The sequence below is a fragment of the Xenopus laevis genome, chromosome 4L (genome assembly GCF_017654675.1).
Source record: "Xenopus laevis strain J_2021 chromosome 4L, Xenopus_laevis_v10.1, whole genome shotgun sequence".
Classification (NCBI taxonomy): domain Eukaryota; kingdom Metazoa; phylum Chordata; class Amphibia; order Anura; family Pipidae; genus Xenopus; species Xenopus laevis.
In genome coordinates, this window is record NC_054377.1 from 99,738,880 (window position 1) to 99,760,800 (window position 21,921).

Here is a 21,921-nt window from a genome sequence, read left to right on the forward strand (position 1 = left end):
CAGATGAGGCAATTGTGTGCTTGGATGTCACATCACTATTCACATGCATACCTACTACGCAGGTAACTAAAACAATGAAAGAACAGCTGCAAAGAAACAAAATCAAATTCACAAGGAAACATCATCAGTACCCATGATACTGTTTATATTAAGCAATACATTTTTAAATTAGAAATAATTTTATTTTGTTTTAGCAAAAAGTTCCCATGTGCTAATACTTCAAATGAATGGACCATGCCTGTTGTGTCTCCAAGTGTAACCAACATACTCTTATCTCAAGAATGGACCCGTGATAATCCATCTCCGTCATGTACCTGTAGTACCAGGAGTAAGTTGATGATGCTCCCAGAATGCCCTGAAGGTGCAGGGGGGCGCCCTCCTCCACAGGTAATGATTGATCTATTACTATGCTTTCTTATTTTGCAGGAAAGCATTTTCAGTGATTTAACCATATTTATATATTGTACCACTTGATTGATTACCCTATGTACAAAAGTGTCATACAACCCATAGAAAACAGTCAAAGGTAATTGCTACCAGTAATTGTTGGTTGCTGTAGATTACTTTACTTAGGGGCAGATTTATCAAAGGTCGAGGTGAATTTTTTGAATTCAAAAAATTTGAATTTCAAGCTATTTTTGTGTACTTCGACTAGGGAATAGGCCAAATTTGATTTGAATTTTAAAAAAAATTGAAAATCGAATGTACTGTCTCTTTAAAAATTCGACTTTGACCATTCGCCATCTAAAACCTGCTGAATTGCTGTTTTAGCCTATGGGGGACCTCCTAAAACCCATTTGGAGTGAAATGGTGGACTTTGAAAAATCAAAGGTTTTTTGGGAAAAACTTTGATTCAAATTGAATCGATTGCGATATTACTTCAATTCGAACTATTCAAATTCTGCCGAATATGGACCTATTCGATCGAAAACTGACCTATTCAGCCAAAAAAAACCTTCGACTTAATTTCATGTGGTCTTTTTGAATTTGAATTTCGAAGTTTTTCAAATTCGAAATTCAACCCTTGCTAAATATAACCCTTAAATATGTATAAGCATTTACAGTAATTGTCCCATAAAGAGAAAGTCTTTCAGTGCCTATGGCACGAGGACTTTTTAGGGAATTATTTACTAGATTATTTATTATCCACTATCTGTATAGTGTGAACAAATTCCACAGTGACATGTCTAAGAATATAAGTTAATTTCAAACTACATGTGAAATATTTCTTAAATCATGGGCAGTATTTTAGTCCAATACAAGATACATTATATTATTATATACATGCTAAACTATTTTTCCTATACAGTATTGTATGACTTTGAAAGCCTGGCAGCTCATGTTTTAGAAAAAAATATTTGAATCAAATATTTGTTATGCGTTTCTCCTCTCGGCAAATCTTAACATTCAGGCAGTGGATATCGTCTAGTGGTGCTGTGGGTTTTTCCACACACTAATTGCTTGCTCTCTCCTTCTCTTATAAACATTTCATTCCATTACCACTCTAGTTCCAACACTACACAACTCAAAGGTTATCATTTTGGAGTCTGATTCAAGAGAATGTTCCCAAGAGGAGAAGGTTATCTTGCTAATTCTAAATAATGATTGTGAAATGGAATTTCTTGTTTCCTCAGCGGATCCAGCCCAGCTCTGAGATTATTCAGGACCTCACTGAACGAAATGTTTCAGATTTTCTGCTCAAAACCTACCCTGATCTGATAAGAAGCAGGTGCGCTGAATATAACATGCTGTCATCAAAGGTTTTCATCATGTTACAATAAGCGTAAAGACAAAAAGTAGAGATGGTTAAATCATAAGTCCTTAGAAGTGTAATCTAAAGGCTTATCTATATAGTTAAAGAGAAGTAGTACATAGTTCACAATTTCTATGCAACTTTTGTCTGGTATCTGCCAACATTTTAGTACAGATTGGATCTTTTTTGTGTATGCAGAATGTTAAATGTTGACATAAGGCAAAATATCTGAAATAATTCACACATTTCTAATGCCTGAGAAGCATTAGGAATTATAATTATATGTTTCTTCATCTTTGAAGTTTTAAATACCTTAAGGTAGGGAGAGTTTTTCTTCCTGTTACACAGCCCTATAGGGGCTGTTGTGGATTAAAATATTATTATACTTTGTAATAACTGATGCCAACCTGCCTCCCTCCTGCTGCTTTTGAACTACAACTTCCAGCATCCCATTAATCGAAAAATTAAACAGGAAACTTTTAGTGCAAAAAACACTGCTACAAGGATTAGCAATTGCTTGCATAAAGTCCCACAGATGCACTGGCAGGGTATGTTTCAAAAGTTTAAAGGTAAACAAATGGGATCTGCCCATCACTGTAACTAAACATTAACAAAAGCTGTAACTGCTTTCCATTCCAAGCCTGTAATTATCTACCTATATAATGGCAAATCTAAATCTTAAAGGTATCACTGGCTTTTTGTAACTCAAATAGCTAAAATCACTAGTGTGTCATCCCTCTGGGTAAACATCAAAGAACTGAACAAGTGCCTACAAACATTTTTCTTAAACACATTCTCTAAATATTCTTTGTTAACTGAAAATGATAACTTCCTATTCCTATTGCATTCTAGATGGCTTAAAGCTATACAGTTAAAAACCATACTATCCCATAGTAATGTATTGCCTAACTAATATTTAATTTCAAAACGATAACATGTGGGAATAATATTAAAGCAGAATAGTGTGCAAGTGATGATCCCTGAGAAAAGAATCCTTCAGGTATTTTAGAGATATTTGCTGCCAAATGATGTATGTCGAGCAGAGCATGATCATTCTCAGCTTATTGTACAGGTATGGGACCTGTTATCCAGAATGCTCAGGACCTGGGGGGGTCCGGATAACAGATCTTTCCGTAATTTGGATCTTCATACCTTACGTCTACTAGAAAATCATGTAAACATTAAATAAACCCAATAGGCTGGTTTTGCTTCCAATAAGGATTAATTATTAGGGATGCACCGAATTCGGTTCGTGATTTGGCCAGGATTTGGTTTTCTTCAGCAGGATTCCGATTCAGCCGTATCCTTCTGCCAGGCCGAACCAAATCCGAACCCTAATTTGCATATGTAAATTAGGGGTGGGGAGGGAAATCACGTGACTTTTTGTCAGAAAACAAGGAAGTAAAACATTTACCCCCTTCCCACCCTTAATTTGCATATGCAAATTAGGGTTCGGATTCGGTTTGGTATTCGGCCGAATCTTTCACGAAGGATTCGGGGTTCGGCCGAATCCCAAATAATGGATTCGGTGCATCCCTATTAATCATATCTTAGTTTGAATCAAGTACAAGGTAATGTTTTTACAGAAAAAAAGGAAATCATTTTTAAAATTTTGGATTATTTGGATAAAATGAAGTCTATGGGAGACGGTCATTCCAAAATTCGTAGCTTTCTGGATAACGGGTTTCCGGATGACAGATCCCATACCTGTACATTGTTTTATTTCAAACCAAATAATTTTTTGTAGAAAACCGAATGACCATCACATCCAGTAATAATAAACCTTTTAGTGGCACAAATCAGTCAAACATATTATTACACAGTTGGTTCGACTGTCAGGGAAATGTTTGCCAGTCAGAAAAGTTTTGATAAAAGAGTAAAAATAATGATATTTCATAAATCACCCCCCTTTTATTATATATATATATATATATATATATATATATATATATATATATATATATATATATATATATATATATATATATATATAGTCAATAGGGTGGCACACCGCTTCTTGGTTCTATACCTGGGTGCCCGGTAAAAAATATGTAGTGCAAAAATGACCAGCAACACCAGGGTTTCAGTGAAAAAGCAATATATTCATATGTGCATATGTAGCCAACGTGACGTTTCGGTCCTCTCAGGGACCTTTCCCTGAGAGGACCGAAACATCACGTTGGCTACATATGCACATACGAATATATATATATATATATATATATATATATATATATATATATATATATATATATGCTGTATACAGTAGAACCCCCATTTTAAGTTTTTCAGGGGACCAGAAAAAAATTATGTAAAATCCAGGAAAATGTAAAATCAGGGAAAAGTATTATGCATAATATATAGGTGGGACCACAAAACAATAATGTAAAATGAGGGAAAAATTTATATCAGGGGATGCAAAATGAGGGTTCTACTGTATATCTTATATGCAGTTTGCAAAACAAATAAAAAGTCTAAAACTGTAATATTTTAACAGTCTCTCTATAAGAGCCTTAAGTAAAGTACATTGAGTAATGAAACAAAACTAGTTGATGATGTTAAAATGGAAATTTAAAAAAATAAGAAAAAGAATCAATTAAAAAAAAGCAATGGGAAAGGTTCTCATTTTGTGCTCAATTTGAAAACAATAGGGCTCATTTATGAGAAGATATGGTGCAAATTGCAAAACGCAGACACAAGCTGACATGTTTTTCAAACTTTGCGCCTTGTCCCCACCATGAGTGCACTTGCACTTTCTGCATGAATACATCATGCATCCATCAGCTCTGTATAGCCATCAGCTCTGTATATCCATCAGCTCTGTATATTGAGAGGAGGACTTTGAGAGGAGGACTTGGAAAGGCATTTAAATATCCCCCATACCACCACCTATCTGTCCCCAGTTTGTGCAACATTGCACTGGACGACCAATAATGCAAAGAGGCCGTACCCTATCCTTACTTTCTGCCCTATGGCAGGCATTAATAACAGGACAGGGCTGCCTTGTGCTCCCCAGTACTGTGCTCTCAATTTACGCCTGATTTTTTAATCCAGTGTGAGGTACAAAATGAAGCAATGCCTCAGATGCGATTAGCAGCTAAATGAACATTAAAAGACTTTTACCAGGGGCATGAGTTAATGACCCCCAATAAGTTTTGTGAAGGTGAACTAGCCAGAACCCACTCATATGTTACTGCAAACAATGAACATTCATCCTGTACATTTTTCTTGTCAAACAAACCCTTTTTACACACTGAAATATTGTTTCCATGTACTATACAAGTATAGGGCCGCTTTTTATATTTCTATTTTTTGATGTTGTACTTTCTGAAACTGATTGTGGGTTGATTATTTCCCCTCAGTTCCCAGTGAACTCAAAGAACTAAAGATTATCCTGTTTCTTTGAGGAATAACAAATAGGCTGTCACTGATTGTTTTTGTTACTATTGTTCTTGATATTTGGATTAGTAAAGCTTCCCTTCCCTATTCCCTTATTCATGCATATATGTGAATGAGGTACCCATCCAACTGAAACTGCTCCATCAGTTAAAAGTCTAAAGAGTGTATCTTAATGGATAATTCATAATTCATATCCATAGTAATGTGCAGTTAAATTAAAGAGGCTATCCCTTCAAAAACTGGTTTTGAATAACGAACATGTACTTCTACACTTTTCAAATAAGTGTTTGTTAAAAATATTTTTATAGTTCTTTGTAGATGTAACTATTGTAAGCAGTATTTGTTTATCCATATTGTTGTCTGCACTCTGACCCTTGAAACAATGTAGCAAGAAGTAAGTTCTCCTTCAGATTTGTTAATCAGTTGCATTCTGCTATATTATTCCCGTCAGAATCAGTAGAGCAGAAAATATAAACAGAAGGGCAGAGATCAATAGCACTTATATTGCAAATAATGTTAAAACTAATGAAAATATTTAATTATATTTTATGCCAAAAACTATTTTTGGTTTTTATGTTGCTTAAATATGAAAGAGCATCCATTATGGGTATGTCCACAAGTCCACATTCTATGGTTTAGTTTACTAGATCATATAAAAGAAATGGGAACACTTTTTAGAAAATCCAGTTGAAGGGCACAGCCCAGCAACTTGTATTTATTAGATTTGTCCTAAATGATCTAGTAACCCTTATACTAAATTTCTGTAATGCCGTTCCTTTTGTTCCTGGCAGGACCTTTATCAGGTCCATTGCGCTAAATGATCTAAAATATACAGGGGCTTTTTGTTATGAATGGAGGTGCTCATTCACACAAGCAGAAGTGCCCATCACAAGCAATCAATGATATGTTTTGAACAGTCTACAAGTTAGAAAATGAAAGCAAAGACCTATAGCCTCATTTGTAAAGTGCAATGCACTGTGTAAAGTGTAACAACTGCCACATGCTGACATGTTTTTTGGAGCACAATGACCTGTGCTTCTCCCATGATACCTCTGATTGTTTGCTACTGGCAATTTTACTTGTGCACTTTATAACCCATGTTCATAAATCAGCCTCACTACTTCATAAAAGGACCTCATATAGATTCGGAACCAAAGTGAAAATTTGGAAATGTTGAATAAACAAACAACAATATGCGGTTAAGTTGTTCACATAGAACCCCAATGTTGTCAAAAATTTCGAGTGCATCTTTTGCAATAAAAATATTTTATAAAATATTGCTATTTTCATTCATATTTAAGCCAAGAAATGCATGTCCAGGGGACAACACATCAGTGAGCTAAAATTCAGCACGTGTATATAATATCACTGCTATCTCTGCATGAATGGTGCTTGTCCCATAAAGAAAATTAATTAAGGGGTATGTTATAAAGTGTAGTAGACTGTATAATATAGATGTACCAGCACTTGGTCTGGGACAGCAAAATGGGACTATAAAAACAGTCATACATATTTTTACTAACAAAATATTTGTTTTTCTTCCTGTTCTAGTATGAAAAGCAAATACTGGGTTAATGAACAAAGGTAAGTACTTTATATTCATAAGCTATAAATATTAGTTTCATGTGAAAGAATAATGAAGTTCAGTTGAATCATAAGAAGCAATGCAGGATTGACATTACACGAGCTCACACATCACTGTATGCAAATGTAATTGAAATGTTATGTTGGGGATCCTTAATATGTTCATTGATGCAAAGTAGGACTTATGATTCTTAACATAATCTTTGTGTTATGGTCCATATTAAATGCCTAAATATTGTATATGTTTATACAGTAAAGACACAAAAGGCTGCCCTAACTGTTGTTCAAAACATCCTCCTTTCCACGGAAGACAATGTGGTAAATTATAATGATGTGTTTTGGGTTTTTTTTGGCAATAGGTATGGGGGAATTTCTGTTGGTGGAAAACTTCCTGTTCTGCACGTGAAGGAGGGAGATATTATTTCCTTTTTCAGTCATCTTGGTAAAATGACCAATGTGACAGCTGTGAGTAAAGACTAATTGCTTTAAATAGAATAATTAAAATGTATCATTATTAAATATGAAAGTATCTATTTACATTTAATGATGTTTTGATTAGGGCACAACAACAAAGACTGTTTCACAAGAACTGCAGACCTTCCTCCAGCATCTGGAAACTGAAGACAACATCAAGGTAGTCCTATAACATGTTCATGAAAGTATTTCATTCACTATACTGACTTTGCTGCATCACATCTCTGGGTTTTGCTCTTACTTATAATGTTTGGGGTAGAGACTGACTTACACAATACCATTGACATGTGTTCTCTGCTTACCTATCCATTATATTTAGGTTAATAATTTTGCCCAGTCAAATTGTGTTATGATAAAATTAGGAAGGCTTGTGTTTCAAAAGCAACACAGTTTGCTGCTTTCTTCAAATATAATAGTAATATCAAGAATAATATAATGTTAGTTTTTCAGTTATTGTTTTTGATTAGTAGTAGGTATACCCCGGCTCATATAGCAACATATTTGTTTCAGCAGCCAAGAAGCCTGGGAGCCTGATTAAACTCAAGTACTTTGTCACAACTGTTGTTCACACACAAGTCAACTGTGTAACATTACAGATACATCATTCTGCTTTTTTTTAGGTATGGTTTAACAATAAGGGTTGGCATTCAATGGTTATCTTTATCAATGTTGCTAACAATGCTATATTACGAGCCAATCTGGGTGAAGACAAGGATCCTGAAGAATATGGTATAACTGCAATGAACCATCCTCTGAATCTCACAAAGGATCAGCTTTCTGAAGTCACAGTGTAAGCAGATGATTCAGTCTAGGAACGGTAACTGTTTTAGAATTGGGCATAGTTTCATCTCCACCCCCTCCCACTAATTGTTTTTTCTTGTTCAATTGACTTTAAATTCCACTAACTGTTTTTTCTTGTTCAATTGACTTTAAATTCCTAGTCCATCTCCTTTCTCAATTCCACTACCAATTAAGGGGGCAATTTATCAAAGGGTGAGCATTTTAAAACCTTAAATGATCTTGAATGAACTCACAACTCAAATGGTTTCTAATTTTAGAAACAACTTGAATGGAAAAAACTAGATTCAGTGAGTTAACAAGCCACAAATTTGAATTGATTGAGTTTTTTGTGAAAAAAACCTTGAATCGATCAAATTGATCGGGTTTTCAAGCAAAACCCACCGAAAAAAACTTGAGCATCATGAAGGTTACTAACATCTTCAAATGGTTGAAGGGACCTTTGCCATTAACTCCTACATGACCACGACAGGTTTTAGTTGGTGTATTTTCAGATTCAAGGGTCAGGGGATAATAAAACTTAAAAAATAAAGGATTATAATGCAATTCTAAGTCCAAATGAAAAACAAATTCAAATTTCAATTATATTCAAATTCCAAATCAAAATTCTTATTTTACTACCCTGTACAATATTTATATTTCCAGTGGGTTTTTATATTATTTCATCAATAGTCTTATTTTTATCTCTTTATATGTCTCTTAATTGTACGTGATTTCAGATATAAGGATTACTATTCTCTTTCCAGGTTGACAACCTCAGTGGATGTAGTTGTTGCAATCTGTGTGATTTTTGCCATGTCATTCATCCCAGCCAGTTTTGTTCTCTATTTGATTCAAGAAAGAGTGTCCAATGCCAAGCATCTTCAGTTCGTCAGCGGCGTTACTCCTGCTATTTACTGGCTCACAAACTTTGCTTGGGATATAGTGAGTAATAAATGCTTCACTCCTTTACACACAAATTAAGTTTAAAATGATTGCACTGCAAGACAAAGACCAGCTGGTGTATATAATGGGCCTCACTCCAGTTTTGCAGTAGTACAACTCCTAACATCACCACTTTAGCAAGAACAGCTGTGGTTACCAATAAGTTGCATTGTCAAAGGTTTCCAGTTGCAGGCATGGCATTGAGCAATACTATGGGAATTGCAGTGGTTCTTGATAGAGCTGTTCCGGAGCAATGCCTCCCAAAACATGAGAAAGGTTACTCTATTTTATAGAATGAGCTACACAAACCTTTGCCCAGTAACATAACAGGCTGTTTAAAAAAACTAGCATAAGAACCCTACAGGACCCTACAGACTGTTGCTGCTTAAGTAGCAATGATCAAGAATAGAGTTCACACAAAGGAAATATTTGTAACAATTAAAATAAAGATGTACTTTGGCTTTTAGAGCTAATTTTTCTAAATCTGTCATTACTATAAATATATAGATTCTTAGTATGACTACAGCAAACATACATACCCTTGTTCTATATCATCTGCCAATAAACTCACCTGCTCTCTTTCCCCCACACCAGGTAAATTATGCTTTAAGTGTTGCCATGGTTGTCATAATATTCTTTGCTTTTGACAAGAAAGCCTACACTTCTTCCACTAACCTGCCTGCGCTGATTGCATTGCTATTTTTCTATGGGTAAGTATGACTCTGTGAACTAATTATTCTGTTTAGTAGTAGCAAAAAGGGCCTGCTGTAAAGTTATATTTTACAGGTTTCGGTGGATCTGTTAAAATGCTTAAATGTTACAATCACTTGGATGACTTGCTGTCCTTAGTAAATACATTCACATATGCCCACTTTGAAAAATATTGATTCATAAAAATGTAGCACAGATTTTAAAATAATATCAAGACATTGATTTGAAATGGTCAGCATGACACATCCTAATACCTGTGAAAGCGTGCATGGAAGGCTTTCTACAGGAAACGATGCCATTTGAAATGTGGGTCAATGTTGTAAGCTCCTTTCATAGCATACAGTACACAGAGCATACTTCAAATTAAATTAGGACTCACATACTATATACAAAGAAAAACACTGTCATGTGCCTAACAAGTCACTTTCTCTTGTGAATTTTGCTTTACAGGTGGGCTGTGATCCCTATGATGTATCCTGCCTCTTACTTGTTCAATGTCCCTAGCACTGCCTATGTTGCATTATCTTGCATCAATCTATTCATTGGCATAAATAGCAGTGCCATAACATTTATCCTGGACCTGTTTGAGAACAACAGGGTAAGTCAAACTGTGGTTGTTATGATAGCAATTCATAGTTGCTATACTATGCCCTATATCCCCTTCTATTTTTAAATACTTGTTATGAACAGTGCTTCAGTTATTTGTATGTACAGGTATGGGACCTGCTATTCAGAATGCTAAGGGATCTTTCCATAATTTGGATCTTCATGCCTTAAAGGGGTACTGTCATAGGAAAAACATTTTTTTTCAAAATGAATCAGTTAATAGTGCTGCTCCAGCAGAATTCTGCACAGAAATCCATTTCTCAAAAGAGCAAACAGATTTTTTTATATTCAATTTTGAAATCTGACATGGGGCTAGACATATTGTCAATTTCCCAGCTGCCCCAAGTCATGTGACTTGTGCTCTGTTAAACTTCAATCACTCTTTACTGCTGTACTGCAAGTTGGAGTGATATCACCCCCCTCCCTTTCCCCCCCAGCAGCCAAACAAAAGAACAATGGGAAGGTAACCAGATAGCAGCTCCCTAACACAAGATAACAGCTGCCTGGTAGATCTAAGAACAACACTCAATAGTAAAAACCCCTGTCTCACTGAGACACATTCAGTTACATTGAGAAGGAAAAACAGCAGCCTGCCAGAAAGCATTTCCCTCCTAAAGTGCAGGCACAAGTCACATGACCAGGGGCAGCTGGGAAATTGACAAAATGTCTAGCCCCATGTCAGATTTTAAAATTGAATATAAAAAAATCTGTTTGCTCTTTTGAGAAATGGATTTCAGTGCAGAAGTCTGCTGGATTAGCACTATTAACTGATGCATTTTGAAAAAAAACATGTTTTCTGATGACAGGATCCCTTTAAAGAGATACCGACACCAGAAATTAAACATCTGTCATAATAATGCCTTTGAGAGCTACTTATAACTTTGCCATAAAGTATTTGCACAATGCTTTTACAGATGCCCCATGACAGGCTGAGATGGGACAGTCAAGTTGGCAAAACAGTCAGGTTAAGAAACTTCAACTAAAAATTACATACAAAAATAAACCTACTAGAAAATCATGTAAACATTAAATAAACCCAAAAGGCTGATTTTCCTTCTAATAAGGATTAATTGTATCAGTTTGGATCAAGTACAAGGTACTGTTTCTTTATTACAGAGAAAAAAAATCATTTAGAAATTTTTTTTGGATAAAATGGCGCCTATGGGAGACAGCCTTTCCATAATTCAGAGCTTTCTAGATAAGGGATTTCATGATTATGGATCCCATACCTGTAATATGTATAACAAAACAACTCAAGGAAGCTTGCACGGAACTATCTTGATATTAAGATGAGAGTAGAAATGTGAGTTGAATCAAAGGGAATATTAACATAACACAATTATATTTGTCAATATGTCACATCTTTTATTATAAGAGTACAAAGCTCTTAATCACAACTCATGACCAGGTTTTATTACCCACAATGAAGCAATTTTTCCCAACATAATTGCAGACATTCTAAGTTGCATAAATCTAAACTCGCATGTGACAAATAGCTCACATGTTGCCATAGAAACAAATTCCATTTGATTCGTGTTAAAATGACAACATTTCCAGTGTGACTTTTTTAATGGCAATTTGCCTGCCAAAAGTCAGTTACAGTTATTGACGCAAGGTACAGTACTAGTGGAACTCTGCTACCACCACGTCCAGCCTAAGCTCCTTTGCGTCAATGTGTTCACTTGTATGTAATTTATCAGAACACAATAGGCAGATGTATATTGTTAGGGGCATGTATGGGTGCAAGTATTCAGGAATGGCAGCAATTACTACTCAATTGGTGCTATCCTATATCTTTGCTATCCTCCTGTGACTCATGCACCAAATTCTGGCCCTGGGCTCTAAATATCTAATTGTCTATATTGGTAGCATAATGTAAGTAGAAATGTAGGGATACAACACAGTGTACACAGTAGAAAACCTTCCATGGGAATATAATTACATGTATGTGTAATTTTATGGTAATAGCTACACATTGGTTCCTCTGCCTTTTACAGTGTATTCGTCTAGTGTATTCGTCACTTTTTAGTGATCTTGCTGACAAAACTATCTTTTTTTCAGTCTCTATTGAAGTTCAATGAGAAGCTGAAGGATCTGTTACTTATATTCCCACATTTCTGCCTGGGCCGAGGACTCATAGACTTAGCCATGAACCAAGCAGTGACAGATGTATATGCTCGATTTGGTGAGTTCATAAAGATGCTCCTCAATATTCAGACACAAATTGTAAAACAGGTAATGGCATGTGGCCAGCTCACAGCAACAAAATATCTTGTTATTTCTGAGCACATTATGTTGTGGCATGCTTTTTCAAATGATCCTGTTAAAAGTGTAGAAACAGGCTCCCCAAAAAGAAGTAAAGAGATGTAATTCAGTATAAGGACATTCAATACAAGGATGTGGTATAGTTCATGTAAATATTATAGTTCTGAGGAGCAACAATGATATTTACATGCTTTCTCACCGAGGAGAAGCAGAAAGGGGTGTATGTGAATGCTTAATTTTCAGGCAAACTTCTATGCGTTGTCTATTGTTAATTAATATCTATTGTTAATGCAATGCATCTTACCACAAACTGCATATAGTGACAACAACATGTCAATTTTTTTAGGTGAAGAGCATATCTCAAACCCGTTCCAGTGGGAGTTCCTGGGCAGGAATATCTTTGCAATGGCAGTTGAAGGAGTTGTATACTTCACTTTAAATCTCCTAATCCAGCACCGCTTCTTTTTAGGCACATGGTAAGTACTGTGCTCATTGCACAGCAGAAAGGTCAGAACATTCATTTTAGACTGGCAGAGTAATTGGACTCCTACTTTGCCTTGTTCCATGGTGAAGTGATGGATTCTCTGACTTAAAGGCCCTCCACAATGTCTTCTCCAGCTAGGTTCCTCTCTGCTAGTTGAAACCAGGTCTCCTGTCTGATGCCTCCACTTGGCTCTTCTTTGGAGAGTGTAACGCAACGTCACCCACAACCAGGCCTGGATTTGTGGAGAGGCCACCAAGGCCCGGGCCTAGGGTGTCAGGATTTTAGTGGGCTGCATGTTGCCCAGCTACACCCACATTGGTTCAGAAACACTGAAGAGGCGCAGGAGATAGTTTTAAAATTTCCTGTACGCCAATCCCCATTGTTCTGGTCCGATCATGAAAAATTGATTGAATAAAAGGGAGGGGACGGATTGACAAACAGCAGCGGGCCTAGGGGCGCCTGCTATGTAAATCCGGCTCTGCCCACAACCTGCTTTCTCTAACCTCACTTGTTGAACTAGTGAACTGGACATTACGCCTTCTGATAACTGTAAACATAGTGAATTATAAGATCTATCAGTAAAATGATGGTCAAAACTATAATAGTATCAATAACGAAATGTCCATTTAAAAATGTTTTTTATAATTCATTTTCTCGGGTGCAGGTTTGCAGAACCTCCTAAAGGGTCTATAGATGGTGAAGATGAAGATATTGCACAGGAAAGGCAGAGAGTCATGAAAGGGGGAGGAAAAAATGATATCTTAAAATTGAAGGAATTAACTAAGGTAAGGCTGTGTTTGTTTTCATTCTAATTCTTTTTGCATACATGCAGTGATGGACATACACAGCAGAAGGCCCCTGTAATAAAAGAGTATGTGAACTTTTTAAAGCACTTTTTTAAGTGGGGCATAGGGCCCCACCAGGACTGGACTGGGATTCAAAATAGGCCCTGTCATTCCTAGTACACAGAGGCCTAAAACAGTCCACTTAATAGTCACTTTCTATGGGACCTTACAGCAGCCCCTCTGGCATTTGCCAGAACCCACAGATTGCCAGTCCGGGCCTGGGCCCCACTGACCCAACTGCCTCCTGTGTAGCTGCATACACTTCACATTAACACTGTCAGTAGTTGATTCTCATAGTTGCAGTTATTATTTCAAATGACAAGCCCATGCTTGTTAACCAGGCCACTGGGGCTGTGCTGTGCAACAAAAGGTTATACAGGTATAGGATCTGTCATCCAGAATTCTTGGGACCTGGGGTTTTCTGGATAAGGAGCCTTTCTATAATTTAGATCTGCATACATTAAGTTTGCATAAAAACATTTCAAACCCAATATGGATTCATGCAGTTTAGTTACCATCAAGTACAAAGTACTGCTTTATTATTACTACAGAGAAAAAGTAAATAGTTTTGATTTTTTTTTTAAATATTTGATTAAAATGGAGTCTATGGGAGAGGGACTTTCTATAATTTGGAGCTTTCTGGATAACAGGTTTTCCAAATTAGTCTGAATCTTATTAATGAGATTTATTCATTGCAGACATATCCAGGGAAACAGAGTCCTGCAGTGGATAGACTCTGTCTTGGTGTCCGGCCTGGAGAGGTATGTCCTTTGGCAAAGAAATAGCATTTAAAGGAAATAAAATGTAACTATTTGTTTTAATTAAAGCAGTTCTTCACATGACCCAATATTAACCAGACTGGCAATATTTTAATTTAATAATAGAAAAACATTATACTAAAGGTTCTTTTATATTAAATCAGGTTCAAACTCAAAGTTTACTTAATATTAGTAATTTTGATAAATTAATCACAAAGAAAAAGATACATTAATTTAGGCAATCTTTTTTTTATTAAGGCCCCTATAGTATAATGTCTGAATTTTTTAAGATAATCATAATAAAACAAACCAGTTGTTTTGGCCATACTTTTCTCTAACTTGCCAGTGTCTGGCATTACAACAGTGTATTTACAGAAAGATTCCAAAGTCTAATTGCACCATCTGGTGGTCAGCTGTGCAAATTAGGTAATATGAAAAAAATATTGTTTAAAATTAAGATTCAGGGTGATTCCTCAGAATCTGGTTACGGGTAGCTAACCCTATATCCCCCTTTAAGGGCACCTGTTACCAAAAAATATTATCAAATGAAGAAAATGGTGCAAAATGCCAATATAAGCACATACCACAGTAAAGTCCAATAGCTGGGATTATGAAAAAAGGGGAGAAAATATACTATACTGTATATGAAAGTACATCATGAGAAAATGAATACATAGTAAATACCCAAATAATGAGAAATGTGAAAATATGAAAATCAAAATAAAGGATAAAAAGTAAATGAATGCTGATCAATGAGTACTACAAAGAGTACTTCAAAAGCATTTTTTCTTACTAAAGCGAGGTACTCAGGGAACAAGATGTAATATAAATCTAAATAGTAAATAATAATGAATATTATACTGTAGTATAAAGTTAAAGTAATGAAATATTGACATATAATCAGTGATTAGTGTATCTAAGGATTACTGTATGTTAGAATAAGTTCGTTATTGTTCGACATTTCCCAGCCCCACATCAGCCTTCACCTGTATGTCCTAATAAATGCATTTGAAATTTTAACCACCTTTTAGTTATTATTTTTTGGAGAAAACTCCCAATTTCAGATGTTGTCCTAAAAATAAGATAGGCTAATAGAGCCTATACTCAGTAGTTTTTTTTTTTAATTGCCCCCTGCCAGCAGTAGGCCATCCAGACTAGGAGGGACCGCTGGGTGAGAGCGGCCATGTTGGGGCACACGCATGCGCATAATGAGCGAATGCCGCAACTTACTCATTATGCACATGCGAGGGTCCAATCGCTGGTTGAGGGCATTTATAAAAAAAAAAGCTACTGTTATACCCAACCTTTGGTTTGGGATAACATTTCTTGACAACATGTGCCCTTTAATTTGTAAGGGGTGATTACGAAGAGACATCAAGGGGGTTATTTATCAATGTTTTTATTTTTTTTCTGCAATTCAATCTGTTTTGCACAAAAATAATGGTTTAAAACACAAATTTTTGTTTATTTAGAAAAAAAACAACACACCATAATCACATGTAAAACAGCATTAGAAAGCTTGCAAGGTCATGTATACGTGGGCGCTGTCCTATCTAAAATGTCAACTTTTTGTTCAAATTAAGCTAAAACACGAATTCAAGGTATTCAAGAGTTTTTTCTGCGATTTTTTTAAATTTGATTTTATTACATTCAGACTTTTTTTTTTAAAAGTTGATTCATTCTCATAAAATATGCTTTCTTTAAAGTCCTAGTTTGTATGCAGCATCTTTGTTCAACTGCCTGTAAACTGTTGTCTTCACAAAATCCCATTGGACTCAAAAGAACCTTAGTTAACATACTGTATTCATAACCCGTCCCAAAAACCCCTGGAAAGACAAACAAGACAAATAAGCATTTTTATATGGAAAAAAGCACACGATGCTTTTATTGTAAATGCTAATTTAGAAAAGTTCATTCTAAATCAACTGCATGTGATCATTCTTTTAGATTGAATGGAAAATATTAAGAACTGGATGTACTGAATGTGAGTTTTGTTGACATTATGATTATCGACTCTGCTCACAGTTATAGAATTGCTTAAAAAGCCAGAAAAGGGCATGACCTAGAATTCAAGGGATGTTGTAGACACCATAGGGGGCATTGACCAACTGAACAGGGCTATAAATGGGAAACTACAAAGCAGGAACAACTCCATGTTTTTTTGGTAGCCTGTATAGTTTACACCAGCACAAACATTCCTCTCTGTACTAAGCACAGTTCTGCTGAATAAAGTAAGGGTACATTTCATGTAGCTTACTCATGAAAAATGTGAATATTTATAATACAATATTTGAATTGTACTTCAGATATAAGGAAATGTTCAAGAAATAATTTTAATCATTTTTCCGCAGTGTTTTGGCCTGCTGGGAGTTAATGGCGCTGGAAAGACCACCACATTCAAGATGCTTACTGGAGATATTCAAGTAACGTCAGGAGATGCCTCTGTGGCTGGATACAGGTGTGAATTGATATTCTTTATGGGTAAAAATTAAAATCCACACAGAGTGTCACCATCTCTGCAAAAGCAATGAGCCAAAAGGGAATTTTATTTTCATATTATGAAAAGATGAAACTTTGTAAGTCTGTATGTAATGAAACAGAGATGGAGAGGTTCTTCGTGGTTACGTTTTTAGGAAGCTGTTTGGCTAAGCCTGCCGTCATATATAAAGATGTGAGGCTGAAATCAAGTGCTGTGCAAGAAATTTCAAAGTATAAATATTTGCACTCATTCAAAAATATGGCAGATTTTGTAACATATAATAATCTCTACCATTTTTCATACTTAAAAAGCTCATACTATCATCTGATATTTTTCTATTAATACCCTTACAACCATGCAAGGCAACCAGGGATTTCTCTGCTACCCATAATGCTTATGAACTATCCTGGCACATAAACTGACCAGGTTCCACCACTCATACTCTTGCAGTACAGACCTCTAATAGACAAAACCATATTTAAAAAAATGTTTCCTTTATTAAAAATAAAGGTTTAGTTTTCATTCCCTGTCTAACCAAGCACACACAAGTCCACATATTCTCAATATCTTTCAAGCCTAAATAATTATCTCTTTTAGTTTCTACTATTTCCAAAACAGATCAATGCAAACTTCATGTAGTAACTGACTAGGTCAAACAAAGATTAAAATATTGCGAAGGATTTCTAGTGCAGTGTTGGAGTGGACATGCATATGCATAGTATACAAAAATTAGAAATAAGCACAGAATCTTACCAAGATGATGCAAGACCTGTTGCATAGTGTCTACTTGTCAGCATATCACAGCTCAGTTCTCTTTATACTCATTTCAAGGTATTTAAGCCCAAATATATCTTACAGCAGAATTTAGCAGCCTCATATTGTTTTTAGAACTGGCCAGTGAGAATGTCCCAAATATGTGACAACCCATGTATTTTTCTCTTCAAGCCTCAAAAGTCCCCATATTATAATTGACTGATTTTGTTGTTTCAGTGCAAACTAATTCACAGTTTCATTATGACAGCTGAATGCTAACTTTGGGGCTTAATGAAGTTATCAGTCTGTGAAATTAAATGGGATAAATTCCTTATACTGTAGATACATCTGCCTTGAGAAATATCAGTAATCAGTATCCAGTAACAAAATGGTTATATCATTTGATGTGTATGTGCAAGATGTGCAAGCTCTTTCTTTTTTTTGTATCCTACTGGCTGCATTTCTAATTATTTCCCTCAAAGCTTTAGTTATAAGACTTGGTATATTTAGCAGTGGACTATTGTTGCTTTCAGATATATTACTGTCTAATAGGATATTAATCAGAATTATGGAATATCAAATGTATGATTATCAGTCTTGTAGCATTTAGTGATACATAAAATATGTTTGCTAAGGAAGGTGATTGCTTCCTCTAAAAGATTTGCTTCATTTGTCATCCTCATTTAATTATATAGCGTCAACAAGTTACATAGCTCATTGCAATATAGTAGTAACAAACAGGAATCTCAATTAATAAATAGACAAGGGCCCAGCTCACATAGAATTTATATTCTAGGAGAACAACAGACACATTAGCCACTTCCAGGAATAGCACCCATGAAGAGGAATTTGCTTGGTCATTTCAGGGAGCAAAGTGTGCAGTTAAAGTGAAATTATGGGTACATTTATAACAAATCAAATGTAATTGCTAAATTAATTGTATTTCACAGCAAATGCATCCTCTGTGTGGTAGAAAATTGGGAGGTAGGTTTAATAACTCCTCTCCTTGGTTTCCCAGAAGCAATGTCAGCATGTTTTGCCAGCATCTGCTACAGCAGGTTGCAGAAAGTCATTATACAGACTATTTGTGTAGAAAAAACATCATTAGCAAAATTAATTTCTTGAATAGAGCATGGCAACAAAGGCCTATTTTTTGTCTCATTTCAAAAACAAGTTTCTATTATTGGAACCGTTAATGTAAAACATAATCTCCACCATGAATTATCTTCGTGAACATGACTCCAACGGCACACATTTTGCCAACAGTGCCCACACCTGTTAACTGTAAGATGGAGCCGCAAGCAGTGTGAGTGTTTACAAGAACAGTCGGAGATGGTATAATATGGACCTTATGCAGTATAAGAATGGAGCCTGACAGGAGACTACATTAAAGGGGTGCTTCACCTTTAAGTTATAGAATGACCAATTCTAATCAACTTTTCAATTGTTTTTATAAACTGTTGTTTAGAGTTTTAGAATTATTTGCCGCCTTCTTCCAATTTTCAAATGACCCCATATAAAATATAAATGCTCTGTAAGGCTACATTTATTGTTATAACTACTACTACTTTTTATTGCTCATCTTTTCATTTCAGGCCCTTACCTATTCATATTCCAGCCTCTTATTCAACTCATGGTTGCTAGAGTAATTTGCACCCTAACAACCAAATTGCTGTAATTGCAAACTAGAGAGCTGCTGAATAAAAAGTTAAATAATTCAAAAATAATACAAAATCAAAACCAATTGCAGATTGTCTCAGAACATTACTCTATACATCATACAAAAACTTAATGTAAAGGTGAACAACCCCTTTAATGAGTTTATTTGCTACCAGAATGTGACCAAAATGCCTTTGTGGCTGCATCCACTTGTCCCTGTGACATTTGAATGGAAATGCTGCACTGTATTATACTGTATTACTCCAGTTGTGTAGCCTAGGTCATTGGCACTTACACGGTAATTTTTGTTTTTGTGTATTAAGTATCCATAAGCAACTACTGTAGGTGTATTTGATCTTTCAGCATCCTGCAGGACATTGCTGATGTGCACCAGAACACGGGATACTGTCCTCAGTTCGATGCCCTTGATGATCTCTTGACTGGCCGTGAACATCTTCAGCTGTATGGGCGATTACGTGGAGTACCTGAGGATGAAATTGATATGGTAATAGCGAGGGTCCCCAACCTTTTTTACTCTTGAGCAACATTCAGATAAGATAAGTTAAGGAGCAATGCAAACATGAAAATATGTCCTGGGTGGTGCAAATAAGAGCTGTGATTGGCCATTTGGTAGCCCCATGTGGTCTGGCAGCCTACAGGACACTATATTTAGCAGTTTTAATGCAACCAAAACTTCCCTCCAAGCCAGAAATTCAAAAATAAGCACCTGCTTTGAGGCCACTGAGAGCAACATCCATGGGGTTGGAGAGCAACATGTTACTCATGAGACACTGGTTGGGGATCACTGATAATAGTGTTTCTTTTTTCAGAGATTTTGGCTGCTTAACTGCACAACGTCTATAATTTTCTCGTTGTCTCATAGGTGTAATCAAATATTGCATGGCCTTTCTTTGTGTCTGCAAAGTAGTGTCTGATTAAAACATCTAGATTTGGCTCATAAATATAATTGTTCAGTTTCTTAAAATCATCCTCTCATATCTCTGCAGTCATGCATTCTATATTTTACATAATCCTTATTTCCTAACAAACATATCCTGGCAGTAATCTGTGGCAAGAGAATGAATTGGAGGCATGGTCTTGCAGTGAAGAATATGGTCTGATATAATGAGCCCTAAATGTTCTATGCCACTATCTATTGCCATTGCAACACAAATATTTCCATCTAACCAATGAATCCTACTAATTAAATAACCAGAATGAACAAATGATCTGAAAAAGTGACCAATTGCATTTTAAAATGACAAGTGGCAAAGAGAAACTGTTATAGGAGTGGATATCCATGCCATTGTGTTATTCTCTGCCTTCTAATTCTAAATTTTACTTTTTTTTTTTTTTTTTCATTTTATTTCTGTCACTGTATTGATGGCATCATGTATCTTTTATACAGGTTGCAGACTGGGGCATTGAAAAACTGGGAGTTGGAAAATATGCAGACAATCTAGCTGGGACATACAGTGGTGGAAACAAGCGCAAGCTGGCTACTGCAATTGCCCTCATAGGATGTCCTCCCGTAGTGCTGCTGGTTAGTTCTGTTTCCTTGTATCTTTATATCTCTACATTCTGCCTAAGATCCATGTGAAAGGCTCTTTGGCTCAGAGTGATAGTCTGCCAGTCTAGGTAATAAGGCTGAACTGGGTAACCTTGTGACACACAGAATCAAAATGTCATTAAATTTGTTTATTGGTTGAGACCAGGCAAAATGTCATTATTTTTATTGCTTTAGCTGTAGAAAGATTTTTTTGGCCAAAATAAGAGAAGAGATCAGCAATTTTTTTCTACTCTTCAATAAGTTCAACACTTGGAATGGAAAATTGTTAAAGCTTTATAAATAGCAAACGCAGTCAAAGACAAAAACCTGTGAAATTACATTGATTTAGTAAACATTACTATTTTTGACACTTTGCTAATGATTTCAATCTTTTGTCCAGGATGAACCAACAACAGGTATGGATCCTCAGTCACGCCGATTCTTGTGGAACTCCATAGTCAGCATCATTAAAGAGGGCAGAGCGGTGATTTTGACTTCTCACAGGTATTTTTGTTTGTCTGGTAATGTCCACTGCTCATAGTGCTGAAAGGCAAAACAAACGGATGTTATACGAGTTCATTTTCTTGTCATTTTATCAACACAGCATGGAAGAATGTGAAGCTCTTTGCACTCGTCTTGCCATAATGGTCAAAGGCAAGTTCAAATGTCTTGGCACCATACAACATCTGAAGTATAAGTAAGTTTTATTTGTGCTAATTAGATATATATATATATATATATATATATATATATATATATATATATATACTGTAATTCCCACACCTTGTGTCTCATTCCCTTCTCCTTTAGATTGTAAGCTCTTTTGCACAGGGCCATCCTCACCTTTTGTACCAGCAATGGTCATTATGTATGTAACTCT

At 35.7% G+C, this 21,921-nt stretch overlaps 2 protein-coding genes across 3 annotated transcripts in view; one reads left to right on the forward strand and one right to left on the reverse strand.

Annotated features, from left to right (window-relative positions):
- abca4.L (ATP binding cassette subfamily A member 4 L homeolog) overlaps positions 1-21,921 on the forward strand; it is a 107,887-nt gene that overhangs the window by 80,621 nt on the left and 5,345 nt on the right. For both annotated transcript variants that reach the window (XM_041589396.1, NM_001095553.1), the window contains 18 exon segments: positions 195-387; positions 1,635-1,729; positions 6,704-6,736; positions 7,096-7,201; positions 7,296-7,370; positions 7,831-8,000; positions 8,755-8,932; positions 9,527-9,642; positions 10,094-10,241; positions 12,311-12,434; positions 12,861-12,990; positions 13,663-13,783; positions 14,542-14,604; positions 16,953-17,059; positions 19,856-19,997; positions 20,901-21,035; positions 21,442-21,545; positions 21,646-21,738. In XM_041589396.1, the coding sequence (XP_041445330.1) occupies positions 195-387; positions 1,635-1,729; positions 6,704-6,736; positions 7,096-7,201; positions 7,296-7,370; positions 7,831-8,000; positions 8,755-8,932; positions 9,527-9,642; positions 10,094-10,241; positions 12,311-12,434; positions 12,861-12,990; positions 13,663-13,783; positions 14,542-14,604; positions 16,953-17,059; positions 19,856-19,997; positions 20,901-21,035; positions 21,442-21,545; positions 21,646-21,738 (2,133 nt within the window).
- The window catches only part of MGC146850.L (uncharacterized protein mgc146850 L homeolog), a 36,175-nt gene continuing 35,754 nt past the window's right edge, over positions 21,501-21,921 (reverse strand). The window contains exon 14 of the transcript XR_005967025.1: positions 21,501-21,584. The gene's annotated coding sequence lies outside the window, so the exon portion shown is untranslated. The remainder of the gene's footprint in view (positions 21,585-21,921) is intronic.